We start from the raw sequence: 13,534 nt of genomic DNA on the forward strand, positions 1-13,534 counted from the left end.
CAGACACATTGACTGCGTTTCAACACCTTTAAGCAACTCTTCCCTTTTGCATCAATCAATCACATTCATTTCCTGAATGTTGAACGGTTACACAGAGGTAGAAACTCCTCAAAGGATTAATAACTGTTTGATGTTATTATTTTGCAGCAACAATAAAGCCTACATTGTTTAGTCACAAGATTGTTTGCCTTTTTTTCATTTATTCGTTTGTTTCAGTTTTCGCACTTTTTTTATCCAGTTGTTCGAGTGCCACCCTCCTGCACATCAGCAAATGTACGTGTTGTCGGGCCAGACTCACCATTTTCTCCATTTCTAATGCGTGCATGTAGGCCCTAGAAACCGAATGACATTTGGATTACAAATATACGAAGCAGTACAACGAATTGTTGAAATGTGATTTGATGAATACTGGATGACACTTACTGTTTTTCCGCATTTTCGGCTTCGGTTAGCCTCTTCTCCATTTGTTTCACTAACTGTGTAGCCTGGTTTTCAGGATACCTTCGATACCACAGCAATTCCGCAGCCCTTTTCTTTTTTGTTCTTCGACATTTCTTTTCTCCTTTATTTCTCTCAGTTTTTGTTCAATTTCCCTTTTCTCGCGATCTATTATCCTTTTCTTCTCCAACAATTCTTTTTCCGTTACATTTTCCGCTTCTTCGTCTACATTTCCTATTTCAATCGCACTTTCATTTTCACCTCTACTGGCCTCACGTCTTTCTTCCTCTGTACTTCTGTGTTCTTTCTTATTCTTTTCTTCGTGACCAGTACTACCTTTGCTTCCTTCTTCCTCCTTTCCCACACTTTCCATCATTTCTTCTTCCGAAACATGACTTACTTCGTCATCCTCTTTCTCCATGATAGTTTCGAAGACAGCAACTTCGACTTCTTCGTTCTCAAGCAACGGCATTTGCGACAAAATTATGTCTATACGATCGTCATCTGACTCCATTTTTTCTGTGAAATAATCCAAGTCTTGCGAATCTCCTGATGCCATCGATCTTAAAACTACTTAATGCTCTTTCTGACCGAAATTAGAATGCAACGTGCCTGGAGACAATAACGAGCAAGTGTAGCGTAGTTCAACTACTGGGCTTCTCTTGCTTCTTTTCCAATCATAACCGCATATTGCATATTGCATATCGCATATTGCATATCGCAACCGCATAGCGCCTTTCTTTTGTTTTTTCCCTCCCCTGCATTTCCGCCGTAGTCGATGACGGAGGAAAATGCAGCAACGAGGTGAGTCTGAATTGTTTCCGTGGTGGTAGCAGTCGCACGCAACCTGTCGCACCAACTTTTCCGTGTTGTAACCTCGTGTCGTGTTTAAATACATCACAGCGTTGCCCTTTTGGCCACTGAGTTAGCCACATCCCGTCTTCGTCGTTTTACTTCGGTGGTTAACATTTTGGTGCATCGACCGGGAAACTCATCGTTCGTGCTTATCTTCACCATCCGTCTGTTCACGTGGCCATTCATTCCTGGGTATCCCGGCTCATCATTTAAACACTTCAATCAGGACGTAAGCATTGTTAGCTGGCATAGTTTTGTCCGACCTATGGTGGTTGGTCAATTCCTGTCAGTATTTGCTTATTTCGTCCTATTTACCATCGTCGATACCTTTTCTGGGCCGTTGATTGGTATTTTTCGGTGTCCAACACACATTTGCAATCGTCGATACCTTTACAGGGCCGTCGATTGTTTATTTCGTTTTCGTCTCTGAATTTGATGGAAGAATTGGACGCAATGCTCCGAGAAAAGAATCCCTACGCAGCCATATACAAGATGATGCGTCAAATACTTGAAGAAGAGTACCGCCGAGCCCAAGATGAGAATCTACCGCACCAAACAGTGGGAATGATCATTAGCAGTGATCGAAGAAATGTAGATCAGAGACGCTACAACAACCCCACGACAAACGAGATTGCTGTCATTTTCAAAAGCGCAAACGGTGAGCCACCCTCGAAGAGAGATATCCGAGGCCATCTCTTCATCCCAGTCAGAGGGAGAACGTTCATTCAGATTGACACACAACAGCCCATGTGCGACCCGATGACTTATCCCTTGCTCTTCCCCAACGGTGACGATGGATGCCATGTAAACATGCCTTATACCACCACCACACGACGCGAAAGAGAGGAAGCAGCAGCACGGCCAATGGATGTGGAAGAAGAGGAAGAGATCGGTCTCCCAAGACTGAATGAGATACTGCGTCGTCAAAATCTTCCAGTACAAGCCCTAGCTGGTGATGAAGAGCCGGTGGAAGAACTAGAACCGGAACCAGAGGAGCAGATAGACGAAGACGAAAACGATCCCCAACGGTTGAATCGTGGCGAAGGAAGACGAAAAAGGATCACGCAATGCGAATTTTACAGTTCTCTCATGTCGATTTGGGATTATTTCAATAATGTCTTTGCCGGTGGATCACTCACTCAACAATGGACGGTCGATTCTTACGTCAAGATTGAAGCAAACCGCGTCAAGTACATCCGCGAACATCAGGCGGAGCTTCACGTTGCACAGTACGACGGTCTCTTGGATTACTTGCACAATCGAGCCGAGAGAGAAAACTTCACGGTCGGATCGTATCACGTCCTCCCATCGAGTTTCATCGGAAGTCCAAGGGCGATGAAGCAAGCGTACCAAGATGCAATGGCCATCTGCGGAAAATTCGGCAAGCCGGTATTCTTCCTGACGTTCACCTGCAACCCAAAGTGGAGGGAAATCACGGCTAACATTCCCAGCCATCTTTCAGCACCAGATCGGCCTGATATAGTCGCAAGAGTTTTCCAACAAAAGAAGAGTGAGTTGGTCAACGATATTGAAAAGCGCCAAATGCTGGGATTTGCGACTGCTCGGATACAAGTAATTGAATTTCAAAAGCGCGGATTGCCACACTGCCAAATGCTCATTTGGATCGACGAGCGTGACGCCCCTGCTACCGCAGAAGATGTGGATGCAACCATCTGCGCGGAAATTCCCGATAAAACCACGCATCCGAGACTTTACAAGAGCATCATGACCCACATGATTTACGGTCCATGTGGGTTAATCAACAAAAAATCCCCTTGCATGGATGGCGACAAATGCTCAAAGTCTTTTCCGAAGCAACACAGCCAAGAAACCATCCTCAACGATAATGGCTACCCCACTTACAGACGAAGAGATACGGGAGTTGTACACCGCTTGAAACGAGGGCACACGTATTTCGAAGTGGACAACACCTGGGTCGTTCCTTACAACCATTGGTTATCCCTCAAGTTTGACTCCCACATCAACCTCGAATACTGCGCATCAATCGTCAGTGTCAAGTACATCTTCAAGTATGTCTACAAAGGGTACGATTGCCTGAAAATGGATCAAAAAGTGGGAACCTATCACCAGGTAGAAGGCGAAGAACCAAGTGTGGAGTGGGACGAAATCACGTGCCATCTTGATGCGCGATACGTCAGCGCGCCGGAAGCCTGTTGGCGAATCTTCAAGTTTCCCCTTTCCGACCGTTCGCATGCCATCTATCGCCTGGCCGTCCATTTGCCCCGAGAGCAACCCGTCTTTTTCCAACCGGGAAACGAAATGCAAGCCGTCATCAATGCCGCTTCGAGAGACACCAACCTGACTGCTTTCTTCAAGTTGAATCGCGTCGACGGGAGCGCACGGCAATATTTCTACAGAGAAATACCTCACCACTACGTTTTCATCAAGAAAACCAATTCGTGGAAGCCTCGCGTGAAACGGGCCAAGATCATCGGTCGCCTATACACGGTTGGTGTTCGACAGGTGGAACGGCATTGCCTTCGTCTGCTTCTCATCAACGTTAAAGGGCCAACAAGCTTTGAAGATTTGCGAACAGTCGACCAGATTGTCCACCCCACTTTCAAAGCGGCAGCAATAGCACTGAATTTGCTGGAAGACGACACTGCTTGGGCTAGAGCCATGCAAGAAGCGGCAGCATTCCAAATGCCTCTTCAGCTGAGGCAGCTTTTTGTCGACATTTGCCTGTTCTGCAATCCCTCCGACGCTCTGCATCTATTTGAAATCAACCTGAACCATCTGATGGAAGACTACATTAGAAGCGGACACGAAGCCAACGTGGCCAAGAACTTGACGTTGAAATGGATTCAGGACAAGCTACGTCTCCACAATCAGACGATGGAAGATCTCTCCCTGCCTGTCCCTGATTTCCAGCTGATTAACCAACTGGTCGAAGCTCAGATGGAAGAGAACAGCGAAAACAGTCAAAGAGAAAAGAGGCTCATGGGCGAAATGATGTTGGCACAGCTTAACGACGGGCAACGCGCGGCCTTTGATCAAGTCATGGTTGCTGTCAACGATGTCAACAACTTACATCCACGACAGTATTTCCTTGATGGCCCTGGAGGAACGGGAAAGACCTTTCTCTACAACCCTCATCACCGTCCTTCAAGGTCAGGGGAGACAAGTTATTGCAGTGGCTTCCACGGGGATCGCGTCCACTTTGTTACTGGACGGAACAACTTACCATTCGCAGTTCAAGATTTATCCCCCAATAACAGAAACGACAAGATCGAAAATCGAAGAAGCCAGCTACAACGCGCAACTGATCAGAAACAACAGTCTCATCATTTCCGACGAAGCCACCATGAAAACCAACCACGCCCTCGACGCGATCAATCATCTTTTCCAATTTGTCATGAAGAATCGCGTCGATCCCTACGGTGGCAAAGTTCTCTTGCTCGGCGGCGATTTTAGACAGTGCTTATCCGTTGTGAGGCACGGAAACAGGGTCAAAGTCACCGAAGCGACCATCATCAATAATGCGACTTGGCCTCTTTTTCGACAGCTTCGATTGGTGCAGAACATGCGTACCACCGATGGTAGTCAAGATTTCGCCGATTGGCTCATTCAACTTGGAAACGGATCTTTGGCTCAAATACCGCGACTCAACGACCCAGATCTCATCGAAATCCCGCAAGACTTTCTCAACATTCGAACAAACTTAATCGAACACGTCTTTGGCGATCCATCCGATCTGTTAAACGAAGGCGTCAGAGAACAAGTCTGCAACCGGGCTATTCTATGTCCCAAGAATGAAGATTGTCTGAGGATCAACAACAAGATCATCGGCGAGATGCCTGGCGCGTTGAAAGTCTGCAAAAGTATCGACACCATCGATTCAGAGGACCCAGAGGAAATTTCCAACTACCCTCCGGAAATTTTAAACACCTTCAACGTTTCTGGGCTACCTCCGCACCAACTCAAACTGAAAATAGAAGCCATCGTCATTCATCTCAAGAACATTGACTCACGACAGGGACTTTGCAACGGCACGAGGCTCATCATCAAGGCGCTCAGCGGTAACCTGATCGTGGCAGAGATCGCGGCCGGCAAACACAAAGGACACAACGTCTTCCTCCCACGGATGTCCATGTCTCCCACCGACTCTGACTTGCCCTTCAAACTCAAAAGATTGCAGTTCCCTGTGCTTGTAGCTTTTGCCATGACCATCAACAAGTCACAGGGACAGACTTTTGAGCGAGTAGGCATCTACCTTCCTGAATCCGTCTTCAGCCACGGCCAACTATGCGTTGCGTTCTCACGAGCCACATCGAGGGAAGGTGTTAAAATTCAGTGCGAAGAAATGGAGAAACAAGGCAAGCTACTTCGGAATCTTCCGCAATCCACGGAGCAAGACAAAAACAAGGTTTTCACCAAAAACGTGGTTTACAAAGAAGTTCTCCTCGAATAGCAAGCCGAATAAAATATCACCGCCCCAGTGATTAAGACAAGTTGGACTACCAATCCATCAACCACAAAGAGGAACTAAATTCCGCCTCGGTCTACGGACCAAATAAGGAGCACGGGCATGGCCTTGGGGGTAGTTCCCAAGTGCACTCAACCGTGAATTTTTTATTCCAAGTTTTACATTCTGTATTCAAAGCCACATTGGACCTACATTAGTAATACCCTTACATTAACAATACGATAAAACTGTTTCTTTTCACTTTCAACTGCTGACAGGTAATAGTAGTTCGCCACTTGAATAAATGTGTTTCCTCCATTGTTTGTTACGTGTATCAGAGGTGCGACTTACAATACGTGGATTCAGCAGCTTAACATGGATGAAGGGGCTTAAAGTGATTAATAAATCGTAAGAAGATTAAGGGGCTTTACATGGAGCAGTTGGCTTAACATGGATTAAGTTGCTTAACGTAGATTAAGCGGCTTTACATGGATTAAGAGGTTTAAAGTAGATTAAGGTGTAAAAAGTATAAGGGGTATTAAAGTAAAAGTCGACTAACGTGCAGAAGACAATATAAGTATAAATACACTAACTTGCATGACACAATACAAGTTTAACTCAATTAAAGTGCAGTAGACAATACAAGTATAACTCAACTAACGTGCAGCAGACAATAAAAGTATAACTCAACTAACGTGCAGCAGACACTGAATACTAGACTTCACCTATTACCGTCCTGGGACGGGCCGCCCTATACTAGTCCTCCTACCTTTATAAAAGCCAAAGGGGTATTTGTGGGCGGGATTTGTTTGTGTATCTGTCTGTCTGTTTGTTTGTCCGAGAAATTTCATGTGAGCGCACGCTGCCATTGGTTGCATGCTGGTCACGTGATTTTTCGCTGCAGCCAATCACAGCACTGCAACCCTAAAATTAATTTACACGTCTTTTCCAACATGGCCGACATCATGCGTACATTTTCCTACGCCGTACGTACACTTTTCTCGCGTCTAACTAATTACAATTTACTAATTTGAAGCAATTGCGTATACAATAACCAACTGTAATAAACTGTTTATTTGCTTCCTTTAACTCAAGCCACCAATTCATTGTCTTCTCATCAGCTCCATTGACTGCATTCCAACAAATTTCAGAGACCGTTCCCTTTTGCATCACTCAAAAATTCACACAATCTTTGTTTTCTTAACATCTCCATTGAATGCATTCCAACACATTTCAGAGACTGTTGCCTTTTTCATCCCTCAAACAACCACTACTGCAATTTTGTTTCCAACAGCTCCACTGACTGCGTTCCAACATTTTTAAGAGACCGTTCCCTTTTGCATCTCTCAAACAACCACATATTCTTTGTTTTTTTTTACAGCTTCATTGACTGCATTCCAATTAATTTCAGAAACCATTTCTTTTTGCACCCCTCAAACAACAACCACTGCATTTTGTTCCCAACAGCTCCACTGACTGCGTTTCAACATTTTTAAGAGACCATTCCCTTTTCCATCCCTCAAACAAGCCCCCATTCATTTTTTTTCACATGCTCCATTGACTGTGTTCCAACAATCTTCAGAGACCGTTCCCATTTGCATCCCTCAAACAAACCTCAATTCTTTGTGTTTTCACCAGCTCCATTGACTGTATCCAACACCATTGAGAGACCGTTCCCTATTGCATCCCTCAAACAACCACCAATTCCTTGGCTTCTCAACAGCCCCTTTTGCTGCATTGAAGCCCATTTCAGAGACTGTTCCCTTTTGCACCCCTCAAACAACCACAACTTCATTTTGTTCCCAACAGCTCCACTGACTGCGTTCCAACACTTTTAAGAGACCGTTCCCTTTTGCACCCCTAAATCAGTTACCACTGCATACAGTTTTCAACAGCTCCACTGATTGCGTTCCAACACTTTTAAGAGACCGTTCCCTTTTTCAGCCATGAAACAACAGCTTTTGGAGACTGTTCTCAACAGCTCTCCTGACTGCGTTCCAACACTTTTAAGAGACCGTTCCCTTTTGCACCTCTAAACCAAGCAACAATTCATGGTATTCCCAACAGCTCCACTGACTGCGTTCCAACACTTTTAAGAGACCGTTCCCTTTTGCACCCCTTAATCAACCATCACTGCATTTTGTTCTCAACAGCTCCATTGACTGCGTTCCAACACTTTTAAGAGACCGTTCCCTATTGCAGCCCTCAAACAACCACTATAACTTTGTGTTCTTGACCGCTCCTTTTACTGTGTTCCAAAATTATTAAGAGACAGTTCCCTTTTCCATCCCTCAAACAACCACCAATTCTGAGTTCTGGACAGCTCTTTTGACTGCGTTTCAACAAAATTAAGAGACCGTTCTCTTTTGCTTCCCTGAAACAACCAACATTACCATGTATTTTAACAGCTCCCTTGACTGCTTTTCACCAACCTTCAGAGACCGTTCCCTTTTGCATCCCTCAAACAAACATCTTATCATTGTGTTCTCATTAGCTCCATTGACTGCTTTGCAACACTCTTTAAAGACCGTTCCCTTTTGCATCCCTTATACAAACACCAATTCATTGTATTCTGATTAGCTCCATTGCCTGCATTCCATCACCTTTGAGAGACCGTTGCCTTTTGCATCCCTCAAAATAGCCCAAATTCCTTTTGTTTTCACCAGCTACCTTGACTGTGTTCCAACAATCTTGATAGACCGTTCCCCTTATCATCCCACAAACAACTATCTATTCTTTGAGTTTTCAAAAGCCCCATTGACTGTGTTCCAGCATACTTGAGAGATCGTTCCCTTTTTCAGCCCTCAAACAACCACCAGTTCTAAGTGCTTAACAGCTCAATTGACTGCGTTCCACCACCATTGAGAGACCGTTCCCTTTTGTATCCCTCAAACAACAACCAATGCCTTGGGTTGTCAACAGCCCCATTATCTGCGTTCCAGAACTTTTCAGGGACTGTTCCCTTTTGCATCCCTCAAACAAGCCCCCATTCCTTTTGTTTTCACAAGCTCCCTTGACTTTGTTCCAACAATCTTCAGAGACCGTTCCCTTTTGCATCACTCAAACAGCCATCAATTCATTGTGTTGTTCACAGCTTCCTTGACTGCATTCCAACACCTTTGAGGGACTGTTCCAGTTCCCTTTTGCATCACTCAACAATCACCCATTCTTTATGTTCTCAACAGCTCCTTTGACTGCTTTCCAGCACCCTTAAGAGACCGTTCCCATTTGCATCCCTCAAACAAGCCTCAATATATTATGTGTTCACCAGCTCCATTGACTGTATCCATCACCTTTGAGAGACTGTTCCCTTTTGCATCCCTCAAACAACCACCAATTCCTTGGTTTCTTAACAGCCCCTTTTGCTTCATTGCAGCCCATTTCAGAGACTGTTCCCTTTTGCATCCCTAAAACAACCACCACTTCATTTCGTTCTTAACAGCTCCTCTGACTGTGTTCCAACACTTTTAAGAGACCGTTCCCTTTTGCACCCCTAAAACAGTCACCACTGCATACTGTATTCAACAGCTCCACTGACTGCGTTCCAACACTTTTAAGAGACCGTTCCCTTTTTCATCCCTCAAACAACAGCTTTTGGATACTGTTCTCAACAGCTCTCCTGACTGCGTTCCAACACTTTTAAGAGACCGTTCCCTTTTGCACCCCTCAAACAACCACCCATTCATTGTGTTTGGACATCTTCTTTGATTGCATTCCAACACCTTTGAAAACGTTCCCTTTTGCATCCCTCAAAAACCACCTATTCTTTGTCCTCAACAGCTCAAATAACTGCGTTCCACCACCTTTAAGAGACCGTTCCCTTTTGCATCCATTAAACCAAGCAACAATTCATGGTATTCCCAACAGCCCCACTGACTGCGTTTCAACACTTTTAAGAGACCGTTCCCTTTTTCACCCCTCAAACAACCACCACTGCATTTTGTTCTCAACAGCTCCCCTGACTGCGTTTCAACACTTTTAAGAGACCGTTCCCATTTGCAGCCTTCCAACAACCACTATTGTATACTGTTCTCAACAGCTTAACTGACTGCGTTTCAACACTTTTAAGAGACCGTTCCCTTTTGAACCCCTCAAACAACCACCATTGCATTTTGTTCTCAACAGCTCCCCTGACTGTTTTCCATAACTTTTAAGAGACCGTTCCCTTTTGCAGCCCTCAAACAACCACTATAACTTTGAGTTCTGGACAGCTCCTTTGACTGTGTTCCAAAAATATTAAGAGACCGTTCCCTTTTCCATCCCTCAAACAACCATCAATTCTGTGTTCTTGACAGCTCCATTGACTGTGTGCCCCCAACCTTGAGAGACCGTTACCTTTGCTTCCCTCAAATAACCACTATTACTTCTGGACAGCTCCTTTGACTGTATTCCAATACCCATAAGAGGCCGTTCCCTTTTGCATTCTTTAAAACAAGCACCATCTCATTGTATTCCCACCAGCTACGTTGCCTGTGTTCCAACACCTTTCAGAGACCGTTCCCTTCTGCAACCCTAAGACAACCAACAATTCATTGAGTACTTACAACTAATTAAGAGACCGTTCTCTTTTGTATCCCATAAATAAGTACCAATTATTGTGGTTTTCAACAGCTCCGCTGGCTGCAATCCAACACCCTTAAGAGACCGTTCCCTTTTGCATCCCTCAAACAACCACCAATTTCTTGGCTTCTCAACAGCCTTTTTTGCTGCATTGCAGCACTTTTCAGAGACCATTCCCTTTTGCATCCCTCAAAAACCACCTATTCTTTGTCCTCAACAGCTCAATTGACTGCGTTCCACCACCACTAAGGGACCGTTCCCTTTTGCATCCCTTAAACCAAGCAACAATTCATGGTATTCCCAACAGCTCCACTGACTGGGTTTCAACACTTTTAAGAGACCGTTCCCTTTTTCACCCCTGCATTTTGTTCTCAACAGCTCCCCTGACTGTGTTTCAACACTTTTAAGAGACCGTTCCCATTTGCAGCCTTCCAACAACCACTATTGTATACTGTTCTCAACAGCTTAACTGACTGTGTTTCAACACTTTTAAGAGACCGTTCCCTTTTGAACCCCTCAAACAACCACCATTGCATTTTGTTCTCAACAGCTCCCCTGACTGTTTTCCAAAACTTTTAAGAGACCGTTCCCTTTTGCAGCCCTCAAACAACCACTATAACTTTGAGTTCTGGACAGCTCCTTTGACTTTGTTCCAAATATATTAAGAGACCGTTCATTTTTCCATCCCTCAAACAACCATCAATTCTGTGTTCTTGACAGCTCCATTGACTGTGTGCCCCCAACCTTGAGAGACCGTTACCTTTGCTTCCCTCAAATAACCACTATTACTTTGTGTTCTGGACAGCTCCTTTGACTGTATTCCAATACCCATAAGAGGCCGTTCCCTTTTGCATTCTTTAAAACAAGCACCATCTCATTGTATTCCCACCAGCTACATTGCCTGTGTTCCAACACCTTTCAGAGACCGTTCCCTTCTGCAACCCTAAAACAACCAACAATTCATTGAGTACTTACAACTAATTAAGAGACCGTTCTCTTTTGTATCCCATAAAAAAGTACCAATTATTGTGTTTTTCAACAGCTCCGCTGGCTGCAATCCAACACCCTTAAGAGACCGTTCCCTTTTGCATCCCTTAAACCAAGCAACAATTCATGTTATTCCCAACAGCCTTTTTTGCTGCATTGCAGCACTTTTCAGAGACCATTCCCTTTTGCGTCCCTCAAAAACCACCTATTCTTTGTCCTCAACAGCTCAATTGACTGCGTTCCACCACCATTAAGAAACTGTTCCCTTTTGCATCCCTTAAACCAAGCAACAATTCATGGTATTCCTAACAGCTCCACTGACTGCGTTCCAACACTTTTAAGAGACCGTTTCCATTTGCATTCCTCAAACAACCACCACTGCATTTTGTTCTAAACATCTCCACTGACTGTGTTTCAACACTTTGAAGAAACCATTCCCTTTTTCAGTCCTCAAACAACCACTATTACATTGTGTTCTGGGCAGCTCTTTTGACTGCTATTCATTAATATTAAGAGACCGTTTCCTTTTGCATCCCTTAAAACAAGCACCAATCCATTTTGTTCCCAACAGCTCCATTTACTGCGTTCCAGAACTTTTCATAGACTGTTCCTTTTTGCATCCCTCAAACAACCACCAATTCATTGAGTACTTACAACTAATTAAGAGATCATTCCTTTTTGCGGTTCTAAACGAGTACCAATTTATGGTATTTGGACAGCTCCTTTGACTGCATTCCAACACCATTGAGACTGTTTCCTTTTGCATCCCTCAAACAACCACCTATTCTTTGTGCTCAACAGATCCATTTACTGCACTCCAACATACTTAAGAGACCTTTTCCTTTTGCATCCCTCAAACAACCACCAATTCATTGAGTTCTTACAACTCCTTTAGAGATTGTTCTCTCTTGCATCCTTCAAACAAGCACCAATTCATGTTTTAATTAATATGTCTATTGACTTCGTTCCAACAACCTTTAGACACCATTTCCTTTTTTCATCCCTCAAAGAACCACCATTGCATTTTTTTTCTTAACAGCTCAATTGACTGCGTTCCAACACCATTAAGAGATTGTTCCCTTTTGTTCCAGTGCGCGCGCTTCCATCGGTTCGATAGGGTTCACGTAACTTTTGTCTGCCTGGAAAAAGGTTGACTATCTGGAAAAAGGTCAACCACCTGAAAAGGATTTGAACTGCCGCCGATTAGGCTTCACATTTTTCTTTGGAATTAGCGCGGACAGGGTGCGTAAAAGGACGGACGTAGGAAAACGGCGGGCAGGGCGAGACCAGCGGGAATGGCGGAAACAAATAACAGGTTTGAAACGACAGGCAGAGGACAAGCATCGTCTACTACTTCTATTAATGCGCAAAGGGTATTTGTGGGAGGGATTTGTTTGTGTATCTGTCTGTTTGTTTTTCCGGGGAACTATTGTTGTGCGCGCGCTAATATTGACATTTTTTTCTTGACAGCTCAATTGACTGCGTTCCAACACCATTAAGAGAGTGTTCCCTTTTTTCCAGTGCGCTTGCTTCCATTGGTTCGAAAGGGTTCACGTAACTTTTGCTGCCTGGAAAAAGGTCGACTACCTGGAAAAAGGTCGACTATTTGAAAAGGGTTCGAACTGCCACCAGCTAGGCTTAATCTTTTTCTTTCCAATTTCCGCGGACAGTGCGGGTAAAAAGACGAACTGGGAAAACAGGGCGAGATCCTCGGGCAGGGCGAGATCCACGGGCAGGGCGAAACAACGGACAGGTTGGAAACGACGGGCAGGGGACGGGCATTGGTAAAGCAGAAAAACTGCAAGTAAAGAACCAAGTAAGAAGCCTGGCCTTGGAGGCAGTTCCCAAGTGCGCTCAACTGTGATTTGTTTTTCCTACATGGTTTGTTACGTGTATGAGTGGTACGACATGACAATGCGTGGATTAAGGGGCTTAAAGTGGATTGATAAATTGTTAGTAGATTAAGCGGCTAACCATAGATTAAGAGGATACAAGTGGATCATTAAGTTGGTAAGAAGATTAAGTTTCTTTACGTGGATTCAGCGGCTTAACATGGATTAAGGGGCCTTTAAGTGGATTAATAAGTTGAAAGTAGACAAAGGGGCTTTACGTGGATTAAACAGCTTAACATGGATTAAGAAGCTTTTAGTGGATTAAGGGGCTTTAAGTGGATTAAGGGTTTTTAAGTGGATTAAGGGGCTTAAGGACAGGTCCGACTAAATACTAGACTTCACCTATTACCGTCCTGGGACGGGCCGCCGTATACTA

At 44.4% G+C, this 13,534-nt stretch overlaps 2 protein-coding genes across 2 annotated transcripts; both read left to right on the forward strand.

The window, feature by feature from the left end:
* The first annotated feature begins 1,728 nt into the window (after positions 1–1,728).
* LOC123467195 lies at positions 1,729–3,892 on the forward strand. The gene is made up of 2 exons (XM_045167227.1): positions 1,729–3,762; positions 3,821–3,892. The coding sequence occupies exons 1-2, from the start codon at positions 1,729–1,731 to the stop codon at positions 3,890–3,892; spliced, it is 2,106 nt and encodes a 701-aa protein (XP_045023162.1).
* Positions 3,893–3,933: 41 nt separating this feature from the next.
* On the forward strand, positions 3,934–5,725 carry LOC116930510 (ATP-dependent DNA helicase pif1-like). Its single transcript, XM_032937898.2, is given in 2 exon segments — positions 3,934–4,403; positions 4,405–5,725. Coding segments are annotated over 2 exon segments (1,791 nt in total).
* The last annotated feature ends 7,809 nt before the right edge of the window (positions 5,726–13,534 follow it).

This window comes from Daphnia magna, unplaced genomic scaffold (assembly GCF_020631705.1).
Source record: "Daphnia magna isolate NIES unplaced genomic scaffold, ASM2063170v1.1 Dm_contigs160, whole genome shotgun sequence".
In the NCBI taxonomy this organism is placed as follows: Eukaryota; Metazoa; Arthropoda; class Branchiopoda; order Diplostraca; family Daphniidae; genus Daphnia; species Daphnia magna.

Bases quoted from the DNA above. Each gene is read 5' to 3' on its own strand.
- LOC123467195 (XM_045167227.1), top strand. From the start codon at position 1,729: ATGGAAGAATTGGACGCAATGCTCCGAGAAAAGAATCCCTACGCAGCC. The intron at 3,763-3,820 runs GTTGGTGTTCGA...TCAACGTTAAAG, and splicing joins TCATCGGTCGCCTATACACG to GGCCAACAAGCTTTGAAGAT.